At 42.3% G+C, this 17699-nt stretch overlaps 1 protein-coding gene across 1 annotated transcript in view; it reads right to left on the bottom strand.

Moving 5' to 3' along the window:
* The window catches only part of LOC131951970 (LIM/homeobox protein Lhx5), a 110693-nt gene that overhangs the window by 69121 nt on the left and 23873 nt on the right, over nucleotides 1-17699 (bottom strand). Inside the window, exon 4 of the mRNA XM_059314440.1 lies at nucleotides 1713-2461. Within this exon, the coding sequence (XP_059170423.1) occupies nucleotides 1713-2461 (749 nt within the window). The remainder of the gene's footprint in view (nucleotides 1-1712; nucleotides 2462-17699) is intronic.

The raw sequence follows: 17699 nt of genomic DNA, 5'->3' as shown, positions 1-17699 counted from the left end.
TTGTATCACTACAACCAGTAAAACTAAACTGATTACAAACTCCAGAATTCATCCACTTTTAGTGCATATGACATTAGGGACAATTCACATTTCCATTCGCATCCTAACCCATAATGTATTTTCTGTTTAATATATCATAGATGGGATAAATGTGATTTATCGTGATATATGTGATATGGTTGTATTGTGTTTCATTAGTGTGGAGGTGTGGTGTCTTCCAAATGTTATATGCTTACAAAGGGGAGGGTTTATGGGAGTTTATATAACTTTATATAGGGTAGCCCAATAGTATACTTGCACTTTTGGTGTGGTATGAAATTTGCAAGACTCCTAATACCCTACCACGTATCTATGCAAATGCATTATGTACAACCTAAGCACAATGTAGATTTTGCTGAAGTCCTGACGATGTCTTTTGATCGAAACACTAAAACACGCTTGATTTAGTAAACAGCTTGTTTTAGTACGGAGGGGTGGGGGGAAATTAGGTGAGGGAGCCATCCACGTTGATCAATTCATTAAAAAATATTTCAATTGACGAGCTTGATTTAATATTAATAGCATTATCTAGGACAAGGTCGGAGCAGTTAAAAATGGCCGTAGTCTTAAGACGGAGTTGTTTAAAAATAGATCGATTGAAAGATTTATGTTTTGTCAAGTTAAACGTTCTATAGCTGCTCCATATGTGCAAGGTACGGTCTCGAGTATAGGGACGATGTTTGATAGAAAGATGATTGTTTAGACACTTTACAATCGGAGTGGGGGGGGGGGGTGATTTTAACCCGGGTAACTCTGGGAGGGACTAAAAAGAAACGGATTTAAACAGTTGAATGTACAGGATTGTATAGAATAAATGATGGCGTACCCTGATTGTGAATGATTGGGTTAATATTTGGTGTGACATGATGTATGATTGTGTCTTTACGTTTTGTGTCAAAGTAAATTAATGTACTGCTTAATAAATGATTGGAGGACTTGATGAATGATTGTTTCTTGATTATACCCAATGATAAACAACGGCATGACTTAGTGAATGATTGTGTCTTGATAAATGATTGTGTGACAAATAAATAACGATGTAATGCGATTAAGTGTGAACAGGGAAAATGTCGGCAAATGAAATGCGCCACGCAAGCGTTGAGTAAAGGCTCTCACTCATGTCTGATATATAAGTAGTAATAGCGCAGGTAAGAAAAGGTGTTTGTTACCTGTATGACCCTCATGTCTGATATGTAAGTAGTAATAGCCAAGGTAAGAAAAGGTGTGTTACCTGTATGACCCTCATGTCTGATATATAAGTAGTAATAGCGCAGGTAAGAAAAGGTGTTTTACCTGTATGACCCTCATGTCTGATATTTAAGTAGTAATAGCGCAGATAAGAAAAGGTGTTTGTTACCTGTATGACCCTCATGTCTGATATATAAGTAGTAATAGCGCAGGTAAGAAAAGGTGTTTGTTACCTGTACGACCCTCATGTCTGATTTATAAGTAGTAATAGCCCAGGTAAGAAAAGGTGTGTGTTACCTGTATGACCCTCATGTCTGATATATAAGTAGTAATAGCGCAGGTAAGAAAAGGTGTTTTACCTGTATGACCCTCATGTCTGATATATAAGTAGTAATAGCGCAGGTAAGAAAAGGTGTTTTACCTGTATGACCCTCATGTCTGATATATAAGTAGTAATAGCGCAGGTAAGAAAAGGTGTGTGTTACCTGTATGACCCTCATGTTAAGGCCCGTCTCCTGGGCCAGCTGCTCTCGGATGTGTCGCGTGGGTTTGGGCGTGGCCGCAAAGGCCGCCTTTAGGGTCTCCAACTGTTTGGCTTTGATGGTGGTCCGCGGGCCGCGACGTTTGGCCCCCACCGTACTGGACCCGTTATTTCCGCCACCCCCGCTATTTCCATTTCCGGTTCCGGAGCCGCCATTGTCCGGGCTGGGACAGCTGTCGTTGCTGTTGGCGTCGGGTCCGCCGCGGTCCATGGGAATGTCGCTGGTGGAGCAGTTAGAGTCCACGGAGCCCGGGCTCACGTCGAGGTTCGGACAGTCCCGCTCCTCCTTGATGGACTGGGGCGGGATGGGGCTGCCCAACCGCGGGGACAGCAAGGAGTTGAGGCTCCCGTTTGTCAGGGACCCGATCCCGGAGCTACCGTTGATGGAGTTGCCGCTGGAGTTGAGCCCGTTGGGGCCGCCGAGGTTGAGGGCGCTGCAGTTGAGTGGGCCGCCGAGCCCCGAGCCGAGGGAGCTATTGAGCCCGTGGGGCACGCCCAGCCCCCCGCTGGCGTTGATGTTGAGAAAACTGGAACTGTTGTTGTTGTTGGAACCCAGGTGAGACATGCTGTTCAGTATCGATTCTTTGGTATCGTGTGGACTAGTATCGCCGTCCAGGGGAAAGTCTTTATCGGATATGTTTCCTTGAGTATCGATACCAGAGTCCATATCGCCGTCGTCTTCAACGTCCGAGCCTGCAAAGATAAAACGTTAAAGTTAGCCAACACGGTAGAGCACTAGCTTACAACACCAGCGGCCTGGGTTCTAACACCACAGGCACCAACACAGGAATAAACAAACCTCTCTCATCCTGGAATCTATATAAAAACGCAATTAACTTAGGAATTAATTAAACCTGTTTTAACTTTTGATGTCTGGTTCAACAGATTAATTACAACGAGAAGACAGCTGCTTCCTATCTATGCTAGTCATATCTGCTGCTTGTTAGCTGTGATTAATTACACTTTTAAAACTTTAATTAATTAGAGATTGTAATTTATGCGATATCATCTGTACTTATAGAATTACAATGTGAATGCCGTTTTTTTAGACACATAAGCGCTGTCAGAACGTACAGTCTTATCTAATCTTGCCTAGGTTCGCAGGTATAAAAAACATTAAAAATAGATGCAGTAGAGTTTAGGAACCAAAAAAGTTGTTTATCAAAATTATCTTTGATTAATAAGTGATGTTTTGCCATAAAAAAATTAGATATACGTGTAAAGTGCTGGGTTTTAAATGTACTTTACTTGAAACATTCCGATTGATTTTTAGACCTCGCTCCCAACAGATTGCGGTGAAACTGGTCATTTCATGCTTTCAAAAACTCGCTATTTATCTAAATCTGTTACATTTAGAATTCAAATAAATCTAGATTTAGACTAGCTATTTGAAATACAAAGAGTCGAATACACATAAAAATAACAATAAAAGGTAATGACGATTGATTGATTCAACGGTAAATGCTCTTATTGAAAATAAAAATAATCTCATGCAAAAAAATTTCATTCATTATTTATGCATCTGCCGTATGCACCTATTAGTAAAATGATTGGGAATTATTTCCCTTTGGTGGTGGTGGGGGTATTTGAAGAATTTTGCTCACTAAAACATAGCTGTCAATCTGACAAAAGAAAGTTTATATTCATAGATTAGGCTATCGACAGTTTCTCCAGTCAAGCGAGACGAAATATTGGTAGAAAGATACGGTGAAAAGAACTGCCTTATCATTACCCCCCGCTCAAAACCAGTGAAGGAGAACGGAGCCAAATCGACTTTTTCCTTAACAGTTTGGGCGAGTTTAGAAACGTGAACAAAAGGAAAACAAAATGCCGCTTTCAAACCTGACTAGCCAAGGCCACACAATATGTTGCTTAAGTCCGTGGACTTCACTAAAGAAGAATTATTTGCCACGGCTTGTGATTATGTGACACGCGTTCAGCCACGGCCTACTCTAGAGGAGGGGGGGGGAGAAGAACATCTGAACTTAATAAATCATGATGAACTAATGGTGAACTAATGATGAACTAATGGTGAACTAAGTCTGGCCAGATTTTTCTTACAACATCGACTAATTTAGTGATAGTAAATTTAAATAGAAACACATACACACTTACGAATAAATTCTATTAAACGGTGTATTCGAAGCTTCTCTTAAGACGAATAAACTACTTAGGCGGCATATATATATATATATATATATATATATATATATATATATATATATATATATATATATATATATATATATAGTGTGTGTGTGTGTATGTTTATATCCTAAAAATGAGGGTGCAACTGAAACGAAAAAAAAAATTTCCTCCCCCCTGGCTCTGTGTTTGAGTGTCGGCCCAGTAGGGCTTTGAACGAGCGACCGCACGTCGCTGTTCAAATATGGCCCATTCATCCCCCCTGTTTGCTCAGCAAATACGGCTCACGTCGCAGGTTAAGTCACTCGATGCCGAGCGATTCAAGGCCGATAACTATTGAGAGTTAAAAAAACGGGGAGATAATCCTCACGGAGTTATTACAAAGACGGCAATGCTAGAGAAAAGAAAATATCGTGCAGGAGGAAGTCTAGTGTGAGAGTGTGCTAGTGTCAGCCGGTGTGTGTGTGTGTGTGTGGTTGTGGGGGGGGGGTAGGGGGGAGGGGGGTGATGATGTGTACGGATGACGTAGTAATGTGAATCAAGCGAGTAGTGATCGATGTACTTCGCGCTGATAGTGGACCTGATTGTATATATATATATATATATATATATATATATATATATATATATATATATATATATATATATATATATATATATATATATATATATATATATATATATAAGCTGACTAGGGAGTCACATCAAAGACTAGACTTCGCGTATTAATAACATACAAGTCAGCAAACAGTGAATTCATCAAAGAGAAGTTTTTTAACTACACCGTGTTCTTCAAATAACGCGCCGATATTGTTGTAGGAAATTTGGTTTATTATGTGTACAGTACGTGTCACAACGTCAGGCATATGAAAACCATAGGCAGCTGAGGTAATTGTTCTGCTTCTGTACGATCCAATGTATCAACACAATACCCCCATGATGTATGTTGTCATTTCAACATTATTCTACGCTCCTCCCCCCCCCACCCCCGTCATGATGGGCTTGTGTCGTCATTAACCAGCACGAGCTGACCACGCGCCCAATGAAACACAATGCCATGATCGGCTACTTAACAACAAGAACCCCTCTGACCCCCCAGGTCCCCCGACCCACCAGCGGAGATTCACGCACTCGCCCGGGGCCCTTGTGGCAATGATTTGCTTCTAATTCGACAAATAGATAGCCGAGGTAACCCGATTGGGGGCCAAACCGTTACACGACGCCTCGTTCTGGATCCGGTGATGGCTCCCCCACGGGGGGGTGAGGTAAAAGGATTAGGCGCGTGAAGACAACGCCATGATTGACCAGCCCGAGGGGGGACGGGCAAGTGCTCACAAGGTTTCATCAGACGGAAAGTCGAGTGAAACAAAATGGGAGGGGGACGGGCTCCGAGGGGGAGGAGGGGGGAGGTAACGAGGGGAGGGGAGTGAGAGAAGGGGACAAGTATGGGAGGATAGTGTAGAGGTAAAGAGTGGCGGGAGGGGACAAAGACTTGGAATGTAGTTATACACGGATTTATATTATATCCATATCCACATTGTACACACAAGTCTATCCTTATGTTTAGGTTATGTTGTTAGCCCGAGCGAAACGACCAAACCGCCAATAAAATATCCGTGTCTAGACGTATGGGCCGGGCGTGCAATCAAAAACAAAAAGCTCGCCAGACCAAATCTAAATCCAGGCGAGCGAATTGCGGAAATGACGTCAGTTAAGACGCCAAGGGGAACGCATTCAAGCGGAACAAGTAAGATAAGCAAGTCCCGAGGTTAGCTAACCTCAGCTAGTTTATCATCAGTTAAAAAACCATGAAAAACACGAGCAAAATGTAACGGCTGTGTACGGGAGACGGCTTTAAAAAAAAACAAGAAAGGATTTGAACTCACAACCTCCCCGCGACAAGAGCCGGACAGATGGCAAGCAGGATCGTCCCCCTCCCTGTGGGAACTGTAAATGGGCATCGCTCCGAGGGGGGTCCGGGCATCACGGTTCCAGCCCCTATACCCCCAGGGGCGTATAATCAAGGACCAAAACGGTCCAGAGCGGGTGACGGAGACCCCTGATGTGGCTGAATTAGATGGCGGCGATAGACACGTGACCGGGGGGTTAGCAAATGGAATCCTGGCCGGCCGTGAGTGCCGGCAAGACGTCGCGTGCCGGAGCTTCGAGGCTGTGCCGGCTGATGACGTTTCATGTTGGTCATCTTGCTGTCTTACAAGAAAACTCGCCGCCGCCCAGAAAAACACAATTTACTTAACACGAAATATGAGTCAGCCGACAAACGAGAGATTTTTCTTTATATAAGTACTCTCTACCGTTCTCATTGTAAAAACACAAAGTAATTGTATTAGAGAATCTGGTCCGCATTCGATAAAATTAAGAGCTTTAAAAAAACGCAAATAATAATGTTGTTAGATTGCATTTAATCATTGCTGAAGTTACGTTTAGTAATGTAGATACAATGTTTTAGAGTTTATTTTTTTATGTGTATTCATTTATGATAAAAAAAAGTTTACTTGTCGCTGAGTAAAAGCGGTGTTGATAAGCAAGAACACAAACAGAACAGACGAATACAATATCGATTTGTAACGATGTGCACATACGGCATGGTAACATATAGAGGTAGGGCATAGGTCAACTTCGAACAGTAACACAGAAAGTTAAGTAATTTGTGTTTAAATGATGTGTTCACTTGAGCTTCATGATGTTGATATATTTTGTGTGTTGTCATTGAAGCTCTAACATCAATTTTGTTCGCTCAGACCTGGAGCCTTCAGACAAACAGCAAGTGTGGAGCAATCTCTCAACGGCGCACGTCTGAACGTTGAATGCGATCAGACGTCAGCGGTCCTGACGGCGCACGTGCTCGTCTGCGAGAAACGCGCGTCCAAAAGGCAATAGTACTTCATTAGTAAATGACGTGAGTGGACCGACCCTCGCAATGGCCGGCGTGGGAATATTTCCCCAGCCTAGACCCAATTAGTTGCCGGGGAAGAGTGTTAATTCTCACCGCACCATTAGCCGTTTGGTCATTAATCCTGTGAGGAGATGCGCCCCTAACTGCCGTCTGCTGTCGCTTGGTGTCTCTTCAGCTGGTCAGGCTCTGTCCGTTAATTCTCTCAGATATGTGGCACCGTCGATACATTTCGTGCGGACATTTCGTATGTCGAGAACTACGGACATTTCGTATGTCTAGAACTACGGATATTTCGTATGTCTAGAACTACGGATATTGCGTATGTCTAGAACTACGGATATTTCGTATGTCTAGAACTACGGATATTTCAAAATGCTAGAGCCACGGACATTGCAAAAGCCTAGAAATACGGACATTTTAAAAGGCCACAACTATGGACATTTAAAAAACTAGAACTATGGACATTTGGAAAGGCTAGAACTATTAGCATTTCTCTAAGTCTAGAATCACGGATATTTCGTATGTCTAGAATCACGGATATTCCGTATGTCTAAATAACGCAACCATATGTCAGCAGTCGCCAAACAAATGTTAAATTATAAATGTATGAGCGATCGAACCCTGTCGGGATTAGAAATACCGGGATAAAAAAACTCCGGAATCGCAAGGTGTCGTGATCGAAGCATGCCGGGCCCATACGATACTGCCATGCATGAATTATAGCCACCTACCCACCGTGTCAGATTGAGACCTGGGCCGCTAGCCCGGGGGTGGGGGGTAACCTTAGACGGCACACGCGACTTTGAAATCATGGGACCCGCTGGTCTGTAACCTGATCAGCCAATGATGGTATCGACATGGGTCACGTGTCACGCCTACAGCTCTATCAAAACTTTTCCGAGCTAGTTTTTGCTGTCAGCCCGGAAGTCTGTATCAGACATGCGAGAAGTCTGCCCCAGACATTTGAGAGATTCCCATACAGTCGGCGTACCCGCGCTAGACGGGGCTACTTTGTTTAAAGCAAGAGCGACGCCCGGGGTGTCCGGCGACCCTGACGGGCGTGAGATTTATTCTGGTGGGGGGTGGGGGTGGCTGGACACATGTCATGAGAGGACACCGGGCACGTGCGTCAACAGTGAGCAACAGACACCGTGTTGGCTCTGGAATCAGATTGACCAACAGGCCGAGCGACTTCCTGTCCACGTGACCCAGGGAATCGCTCACTCCATCTTTTGACGTCACAACTTCACTCGTTACATTATCTGGGATTGGTTTTTTTTTTAAAATTATTTCGTTCCTTCAATACACATTTCCCTGGCTAGAAATATTTTAAAATTTTTTTAATAAATATATGAATAATTGCAAAGCGTAAACTGTTTGACATTTTACGTGTCATATACTAGAAGGTAGGCTGTATCAAATTCTACTTTACATCATGTCGAGGCATATGATGATAAACTTTATTTTGGGAGCAGAGCATGATGGTCATTCTTTCAGTAAATTGACTGTATCAGAGTATGGTAATACGTCATTTAGCTGAATGACAATATGACATTCGGTTGAATGACAATATGGCATTCGGCTGAATAACAAAATGACATTCGGCTGAATGACAATATGACATTCAGCTGAATGACAACTTCCTTCGTCATACAGCCTGACGACAGACACGTAGGTCAGGGAAAAGTCAAGTCTATTTTTAAAGAATGTGTCATCCCAGGGGTCGTGACGCATGCGCACTTGTATGAACTCTAATTACCATTTTCGCTAAAGACAAAGAAATGCAAGCGCTTTTTTTTCCTTCAAGACATGCAAAATTTATGTCGTAGGCTAGTGTTTTGGGGCGAAAGGGGGTGAGGGGTGGTGTTAGTGTTTGGGCTGGGGTAGTGTTGGGTGCAGGGCGGGCAGAGGACGGTTGACACGAGCAAACAGCGACACCACACTCGGGCATATTCGCTGCTGTAGCCGACAGAAGAATACGGGGGCTGACCTTTACCACGTTCTAAGTCAATAGTTGTCTCAATCAGACAGGTAGGCTGTATTGGCAGACCACGTGACGAGTGTGAGTTGACACTGACTCACTGCTGCAGGGACCGTACACACACACACACACACACATATGTATATATATTATATATATATATATATATATATATATATATATATATATATATATATATATATATATATATATATATATATATATATATATATATATATATATATATATATATATATAGTTTCTGTGTAGTATTTTGCATATGCAATATCATTTGTGTTGTCTTTATCGTAAAGTATATCTGTACACACTTCTTTTATACAATCACAGAGGTAGTACAGAAGAAAGAGTACAGTATTTTATTAAGATGGGACGCCAAGAACTCGCACCCAAAACTTTCAGTTTAGCGAGACGGTAGGGAGGGAGGAAAAAAATCCCCAGAAAATATAAGGATGGATTAGCTCGACTTTTCCCCCCTGAGTCGCTGGCCAAGTGGAATGTACGCCGTCAGGGTCTGCTATTTGCTCGAACCCCGGCCACCCTTGGCGCAGGGGGTTCCCTGGGGCTGCCTGTCACGCCGTGTTTGTAAGCCCACCTCACACCCCAATACAATTCATTGCAGGGCGGTCAAAGGCTTAGTGGACACTCCTACCCCAGGGGTCTAGAGACCCGTGCACCCCCGGGCAGGGTACGCTTAACCTGGTGGTAGCACGCGTCTGTGGTCCGAGAGTAAATAAATAAATATTGTCAGCTATGCAGGAAGAATGTTGTCAATGTTAGATGTAGTCCGTAGCTGTCAGAGCTAAAGGTTACATTTTGTCTGAGTTTAACAACGTCTTAAGTGTTCAGACTTAAGAACTAAAACACCGTTACTCTACTGCACCTAAGTGCTGGAGACGGTGGTTTCAGTACAACCAGGAGTTGAACACAGGTTAAACCATAAAATTCAGTTTACAAACTAGACAAGGGACAAGACATAAAGGTAGAAAGATATTCCCAGGATGTTAAAGTAATGAATCATTGTACCTTTTTTCTTACTCTCACCATTTCCCATTGTTAAAAATATCATCCCATTGTTTTTACATATACCCTATTTCAGAAGCAGAAACGTAATTTTTGTGTAACATCAAAATATTACATCAGAATAATGATCGATAATCACATGTCACCATTTCAAGAAATACCTTATCAGGAGTCACTATAATCAGAACAAGATACCCAATCATGAGTCACCATAGCACAAATGACAAGTCAGGAGTCACCATAGCACATATGACAAGTCAGGAGTCACCATCTGAAGTCACCACGCTACAACACTACATCAGATGTTGAGGCAAACCCAATAAAGTGAGCTAACTTTTGAGCTCCAACCATGAGCTGTATCGGAGCTAAGCCTCCCACCATGAGCTGTATCGGAGCTAAGTCTCCCACCATGAGCTGTATCGGAGCTAAGCCTCCCACCATGAGCTGTATCGGAGCTAAGTCTCCCACCATGAGCTGTATCGGAGCTAAGCCTCCTACAATGAGTTGTATCGGAGCTAAGTCTCCCACCATGAGCTGTATCGGAGCTAAGCCTCCTACAATGAGCTGTATCGGAGCTAAGCCTCCCACCATGAGCTGTATCGGAGCTAAGTCTCCCACCATGAGCTGTATCGGAGCTAAGCCTCCTACAATGAGTTGTATCGGAGCTAAGACTCCCACCATGAGCTGTAAGGACCTAGTATCGCTGATCAGTGTTCGCATACCTTATCTAGCAGTAGACTGTATGGCCCATGTATTGCCAGATGATAGTTAATCTTGTTGACAAACGACCTTCACATCACGTGGCCACACAGCGGCCATACTGAGCAGACGATAGCTTGTCATGGCAGAAATGAATTGTTGTGTGGTCGTCTGCACACCATGGGGTACCCACAATTCGCTGTTGTCGTCTCAAACCTGCTATTTTATTGTCAGGGAAAAATGTGTTGCTTTTTTTTTAAAACAAATTTTTTTATGATTTCGAAAAAACAAAACGTCGAGTTTAAAATCATTTTTGGTTCAGTTACATTCGTATTTGAGAGGTAAAAAATGTGTTTCTACCACAACATAAGCCATAGTACACTGATATTATTAGATGTTGGCAGCGTTGAAAATTGTGTTATTTTAGGGTGACATTACTATATACTATGCTCTAAATGTGAATGTTGGTTAAGAATGTTTTTTTTTTAAAGGTTAACTTTTTTAAAACTGTGATGTTTATTAGAAAACGCGGGCTTTATGTTATTTTACAACTGTATCTGCCTCATAAAGAACAATATGTGTGTGTGGAGAGGGGGGAGGGAGGGAGAGATCTAGGGGCCAATCTGACGGATCAGCAGACGTACAGAGCAGAGCAGAAATGTAAAAATAAACTTCGATCCGTTTGACAACTAACGACAGATGTCATCCGTTCTCATCTTCTTGTCCAGAGCATCATCATCCCCCGCCCCCCCCCCCCCCCCCAACTCCCTACCCATCCACCCCCCCTCATAACCCCACCATCCCCTTCCCATTTTTCTATGAAAAAAATTGAAATTAAGGACCACATTGGCGACCCTTGACCCCCCATCCTCAACCCGCCCCCGCCCATCTTGTAAATCTCGCCAAAGCCTCGCCCACTCTCGCGTTTTCTCTTTCTATTCATGGCAGTGTTCGAGATTAAATTGTCGAGTTATGTCCCTTCATTCCTGGGGGGTGGGGGGCGCCCCGACCCAGCACCACAGATGGTCTGTTGCTAGCCAGCCCATGACACATTGGTCTACCGTGTAGATTAAACTAGGAGATTATTGCTTAACGAGCGGGAAAACGAGAAGATTAACTCAAAAAAATGGCCCACAGCCCAGCAGGGGGGCCCCGCGTGGGGGCTCCACATGGGGCGCCAGACGGTAAGCTGAGGTAGACCAATACCTGCACTTGCCAATCTGGGGATCAATACACGGGTCATCGATACACAAGTCATTGCCACACAACTCACTAGAGTCATTGCCACACAACTCACTAGAGTCAGCGACAGACGAGTCATAGAGTCAGCAACAGACCAGTCATTGAGTCAGCAGTCATCAACTCTACATCTTCGGATCTCGAAGAACAATGTAAACAAATAGAATATGGAATGCTCATCAATATAAATATGAACTGTTTTTATACCTATATTAGGGATTCCGATTCAGGTTGAAAACCACAGATTGAATGAAAATCGGGAGGGAATGACATAATTGTTTTCAATTGCAGATTAATTGTATGTAATGACAGAAAAATATGTTAGGGAATGGCTGAAAAAGTGTAGGGATTGATAGAAAATTATACTGAGTTGGAGAAACATTGCAGGGAATGGCAGAAACGCTGTACGGAATGATAGAAAAAGGAAAGGACAGAAAACAAGGGAATGACCCAAAAAAAAGCGGAGGGGGGAGGTTTTCTGTTTTTATTTTATTCTCCCCCTAAACGCTTTGTGATTGGAGTGGCCCTCGTGTCGAGGATGAGCGCGACGCTTGAGCCGGAGCCGCCTCTGAACGTGGCAGATTTGAGCCTCGTCCTCCACATCCACACTGAAGAGGCTTTCGCTTTCCAGAGAGCGTCAGAGAGAGAGAGAGAGAGAGAGATTAAGGGAGAGTGTGTGTGAGAGAGAGAGAGAGAGGGGGGAGGGGGAGAGAGAGAAAATCCGAATCCCCCCTTTCTTAAACCCCTTTTATATTCTCGGTTGTTTTTTCATTGCTTTTCAAGAAACTTTTATTACAATTTTTTTTTGTTGCGTGAAGGATTATGTGAATAAAATATGAAGTGAATTATTATGTTTATGATTTGTTGTTTATTGTTTCGTGTCTATAGACGTGCCCCAAGAGCGCCCCACATCAGCACATGTTTTAAAATGTAGTTAGGGTTTTTTTTATATATTTGTGTGTATTGTCTTCAATCAATGTCAATTTTTTTTTTTAATTTGTGGATGCTGTGGATCTAAGTGGTGAGCAACAGCGACAAAACGCAGCACGCAACAATGTTGGATTTAGAATTGTCGCGGGTATGTTGTAAATATTTGATGTGAAAAATTGTAAGACCCGGTCTACGTATTGAAGGCTTCTGTCGTAAAAAAAAAAAAAAATTAAAATAAAATTTTACTAAATATTGTTTTACAAATCAAAAATGTGCTTGCGGTTTCTAAAACTCCAACTTCGGATATGAAAGAGGGATATTTCTGGAGGGAAAGAAAAGAGGTGGGGGTGGGAGGGGAGGGCTTAAAGGACGATCGTCGATGTGTGCTGTCTATTCAGGAAAATTCCTTGAGCAAACACGGGGGATGCTTCCTCTGGCACAGGCTGTCCGAAGATCCTCACTTTGTCTGGTGGTGGGGGTGGGGGTGGGGGGGGGGGGCTTTGCCAGGATGGGGAAAATCCGTTTGATTTTTTTATCTTGCCTCAAATGTCAAACGCCCAGAGAACATCCTGAGATTCTGTTCAAATACTTGATAGATTTTTTTTTATCGATGTTGTTACAGGACCAGTTTAGGGGTTGTTTCGTGGGTTGGCTCATGGGTTGTCTCTTGTGTTGTCTCGTGGGTTGTCTCATGGGTTGTCTCATGGGTTGTCTTCATATTATTGTTGTTACATTGTGGGGTGGTGGGTTATGGGTTGTCTGATGTGCTGTCTTCATATTGTCATTTTTAAAATCTTTACACTGCCATCGTCATTGTTATAATATGACACCATAGAGAAGACACTGGGTTATGGTTTTCTGATCTAAGGCCATGATATCAATCAATATGTGAACATACATTATGGTTTCAATAGTTAATTAGATAAATAAATGCAACTGCACATTGTTGCTAAAAAAGTTAAGTACTAAACTAAAGAATACAGCTAGTTGTTATAGACGACGAAATAATGGGTTATGTGCGGATGTTGAGAGGGTGGGTGTGTGGGGCTCAATTGTTCGGTTTTTGTACATTGTTGGTTTATAGTTTTAGCCTTAATTAGATAAAACATACATCATTTTGTTGATTTCAATTGTTATACTCAGTAGATCGTTAGTTCAAGACAGTGGTCAGTTATATCAAAACATTGATCAATTATTTTTGTTCTCGATTTTATAAATACAAAGAAACAATTTTCCAGTTGTACCATTAAATGTCTGCTTGATATTTATAATTTCTGTTGATTTTTAATAATAGCAATTAAAATAATTGCACAAATTCTAATAATGAAATTTGACGAAATCATATTTGAACTCAAATCGGATTTTACCAGCGCTTATTGTCGTGAGGAATATTTAAATGTCGTTTTCCCCCCATCACGACTCTTTCTGCTCATCAGTGCGCATGCGCATGACGTCATGTCCTGTTTGTAGCGATTCTTTCAAAACACACGCGTCCAGTTCAAGCGATAATTTGACCTCCCCTTCTCGCGAGCATCAAAACGTAGTTAGGGATCTGGTGGGCCGAGGATTTGTCGAGCCAATTTCATTTGCATTACCAACAGAGCGCCAGGCCCTGCCGTGGTAATCGAATCACTCTCGGGGAGGGACCCGCCCAAAGCGGCTAACGTTAACCTCAGGAGGGGCACAGGGGTCGTTTGCTGCAAAAGGGGGTCCCTGCTATAGGGGGCCCTGATTTGGGAGGCACTTTAAAATTTTTGGGAACTATCTGAAAATATTTTTTTTGCGCTGAATTAAATGGTTTACTCTATTGTATTCACTCTCTCGTGTGTTTAAATAAAGTTTCGCTAAAGCTAAAGATGAGTATAGACATGAGTTTCGCTAAAGCTAAAGATCAGTATAGACATGGTCATGTAAGCACAACGTGAGTAGATGTGATGTGTGGTGAAGAGATGGGGGAGGAGATGCATTGTGTTTTTACAACACGGTTGTCACGTGGTATGCAAAACAAGTTTGTGTATTGCTTTCTTGGCGTATATATATATATATATATATATATATATATATATATATATATATATATATATATATATATATATATATATATATATATATAATTAGTCATTTCACATACAATTTCATTTAGCCACATCACAAAGCAAGCTATTCGTCAATTAATTTAGTTAAAACAGGTTCATTTAATCATACAATAAAGCAATCTAATAATCAGTTTAAATTAGCTATTTTCTAAACAAGGTAGTAGTCAGTTTTTAGATCCTCTATTGTAAGTAAGTCATAGCATCTCAATCAACCATTAGGCAATCTTTCAATTCTCTCAACAACAAAAATATAATCCCACATACTGTCTAAACCAATAAACTAATCACTCACTCACTCACTCACTCACTCACTCACTCACTCACTCACTCACTCACTCACTCACTCACTCACTCACTCACTCACTCACTCACTCACTCACTCACTCACTCACTCACTCACTCACTCACTCACTCACTCACTCACTCACTCACTCACTCACTCACTCACTCACTCACTCACTCACTCACTCACTCACTCACTCACTCACTCACTCACTCACTCACTCACTCACTCACTCACTCACTCACTCACTCACTCACTCACTCACTCACTCACTCACTCACTCACTCACTCACTCACTCACTCACTCACTCACTCACTCACTCACTCACTCACTCACTCACTCACTCACTCACTCACTCACTCACTCACTCACTCACTCACTCACTCACTCACTCACTCACTCACTCACTCACTCACTCACTCACTCACTCACTCACTCACTCACTCACTCACAAAATCAACCACCACTCCCCAAAACCTAAAACAGCAAGCCCAGTCTAAAAAAAGGGGGGGGGGGGTGTCGGGAGCCCCGGGACTGGAAACAACATTAAAAAAACAACTCTGGGTTCTGACTTATCTCCCGGGGCATCAACCGTAGCCATTTTTATTTGCTCCACTCGGTTGGCTGGGCACGTGAAAGCCATTACTTGCGCCCCCTGCGCCATCTTTACTGGGGGGGGGGGGGACGCATGAGGGGAGGGTGGGGATAAATGCTAGAGGGTCGGGGGTGTTAGTATTATAGGGATAAATGACGGAGAGGTAGTTCTATTTAAGACAGCTACTAAACATCGTAAAATAATGTTGCAAGAAAAAGTTGTATTTAAAAACAAAAATTAAATTCACAACTCAAGCGGGTGATGGGGCGTCCAACAAAATTTTTACAACACAATGTAACATTAAAAGAAGTTGTAACATTAAAAGGTGTTGTAAAACAAGCGAAAAAAGGAGGGAGAGAATACCACCGACGCCAACTGATGAGGCTTGTCCTTCACGGCACGATGCCACAAAAGATACAGTCCCAGATTTAAAGGTAGAATTCTTTTGAAGCCGACAAGCCTTCGAATGGTGCTCTTAAAAAGCAATAATTTGATGTTCCCGTCGCCCTGTGGTGGCGTAGTGGCGGCCATTAAAAGACAATTAAACCAGCAAGGTATGAAATATGTCAACACCAAGCAGAGTAGCGCCGCTTGTTTTTATCTCCCTTTATTTTTGTTTTTCAATTGTTACAGCGAGTTCTTCTTTGAGTAAGTCTCTCGCTCGCTGTTCGGGTGTTTCGTTCCAGCCTGGCTCGCTGTTCGGCTGTTTCGTGCTAAGATTGCTACAAGTTCGGGTCTTTCGTTTTTTTTGTCTGTTACATTTGGCCCGCTTTTATTACCGAAACTTTATCGACTATAAAATTAATGGGCTTTACCTCATTTGAATTACATCTAACTTACATTTCATGAGTGTTGAATTACAAGAAAGTTTTTCTTTTTTATATTTAGCTCTAATTGTTCATTATTTTTTTAAGCTTTTAATTTTAAATGCAAGTATGCAGGATTAAAGTTTTAATTTTTATTTCAATAATAAATTGACATCGAAGTTTTATTTGAGTACCGCTATCCACCCCGGTTCGTTTAAAAACATCTGACAAGATAAAAAAAAATTACCTAGAATTATTCATTTCTCGAAAATATTATATATATAGTTATATATATATAGTTACTTAAAAAGGTTTTTTAATGCTGGATTCTCATAAAAACTGAGTCAGCTCAAAAAATAAGTTCCGTCAAACAAGGAGAGTACCTGCCACCAGTGAATCTCTCAACGGTCGATTAAGTTTGGTGGATGGGAGGCCGGGTTCTGATTGACGAACCAGCACCCCCCCCCCCCCCTACATCACCACGCCAACCCCACTCTAATCTACCTCACACTTTGTTCTCACCTCCCTCCCCCCCTCCGCCCCCCCACATCTATAGGTCTTGTCGCTGAGAGAAAGTGTTGTGGGGGCAGTGTTGGGTAGGTGTGTGTGTGTGGGGGGGGGGGGGTGTTCTGGTATGGGATGGGGCTCTGTTCTAGTCTCGTATGGATGGGGGGGGGGGGGAGGTTCTAATCTCTCCAGACGATCAAGTATGGTAAGCTGTGTGCTGTACCATCAGTTGTACCAGCCTTGTTGTACCGGTACGGTGTAAGTATCCGTGACGAGGTGAAAGGGTTTTATCACTACTTATGGCGTCGTAGACTTTAATGGGAGAAAAAGGTGGGGGTTGGGGGGGGGGGGGGTGAGAGAAGACAGGGAGTGTGGGGAGTTTAAGAACTCCTGGGAATACGTAAATATAAAGTCGTAAAAAAAAAAAAATCTCCAGAAAAATGAGAACAATCTAAATACCGCAAACTTTAAGGATTTCTGAGATTGAAATTAATTACGCAAACATATTCTCCGTTTATCATCTCAGTAACCAGTTTGTTTTAATGTAGACAGAAATAAAATAAAAATTACATCCAGATAAAGTAGTGTTTTTATTGTAAGGGAGATAAACTAAAAACCGACACATTAAACGAACGATAGTAGGCAATTGATTTCAGATCGGTTGGAAATTAAACAGCAAACTGAAATGGAA

The sequence above is a fragment of the Physella acuta genome, unplaced genomic scaffold (genome assembly GCF_028476545.2).
Source record: "Physella acuta isolate Inbredline_101_S28 unplaced genomic scaffold, ASM2847654v3 ptg000841l, whole genome shotgun sequence".
NCBI lineage: Eukaryota > Metazoa > Mollusca > Gastropoda > Physidae > Physella > Physella acuta.
The sequence above is the reverse complement of the archived record's forward strand: the minus strand, read 5'-3'. Positions and strand labels throughout refer to the sequence as shown.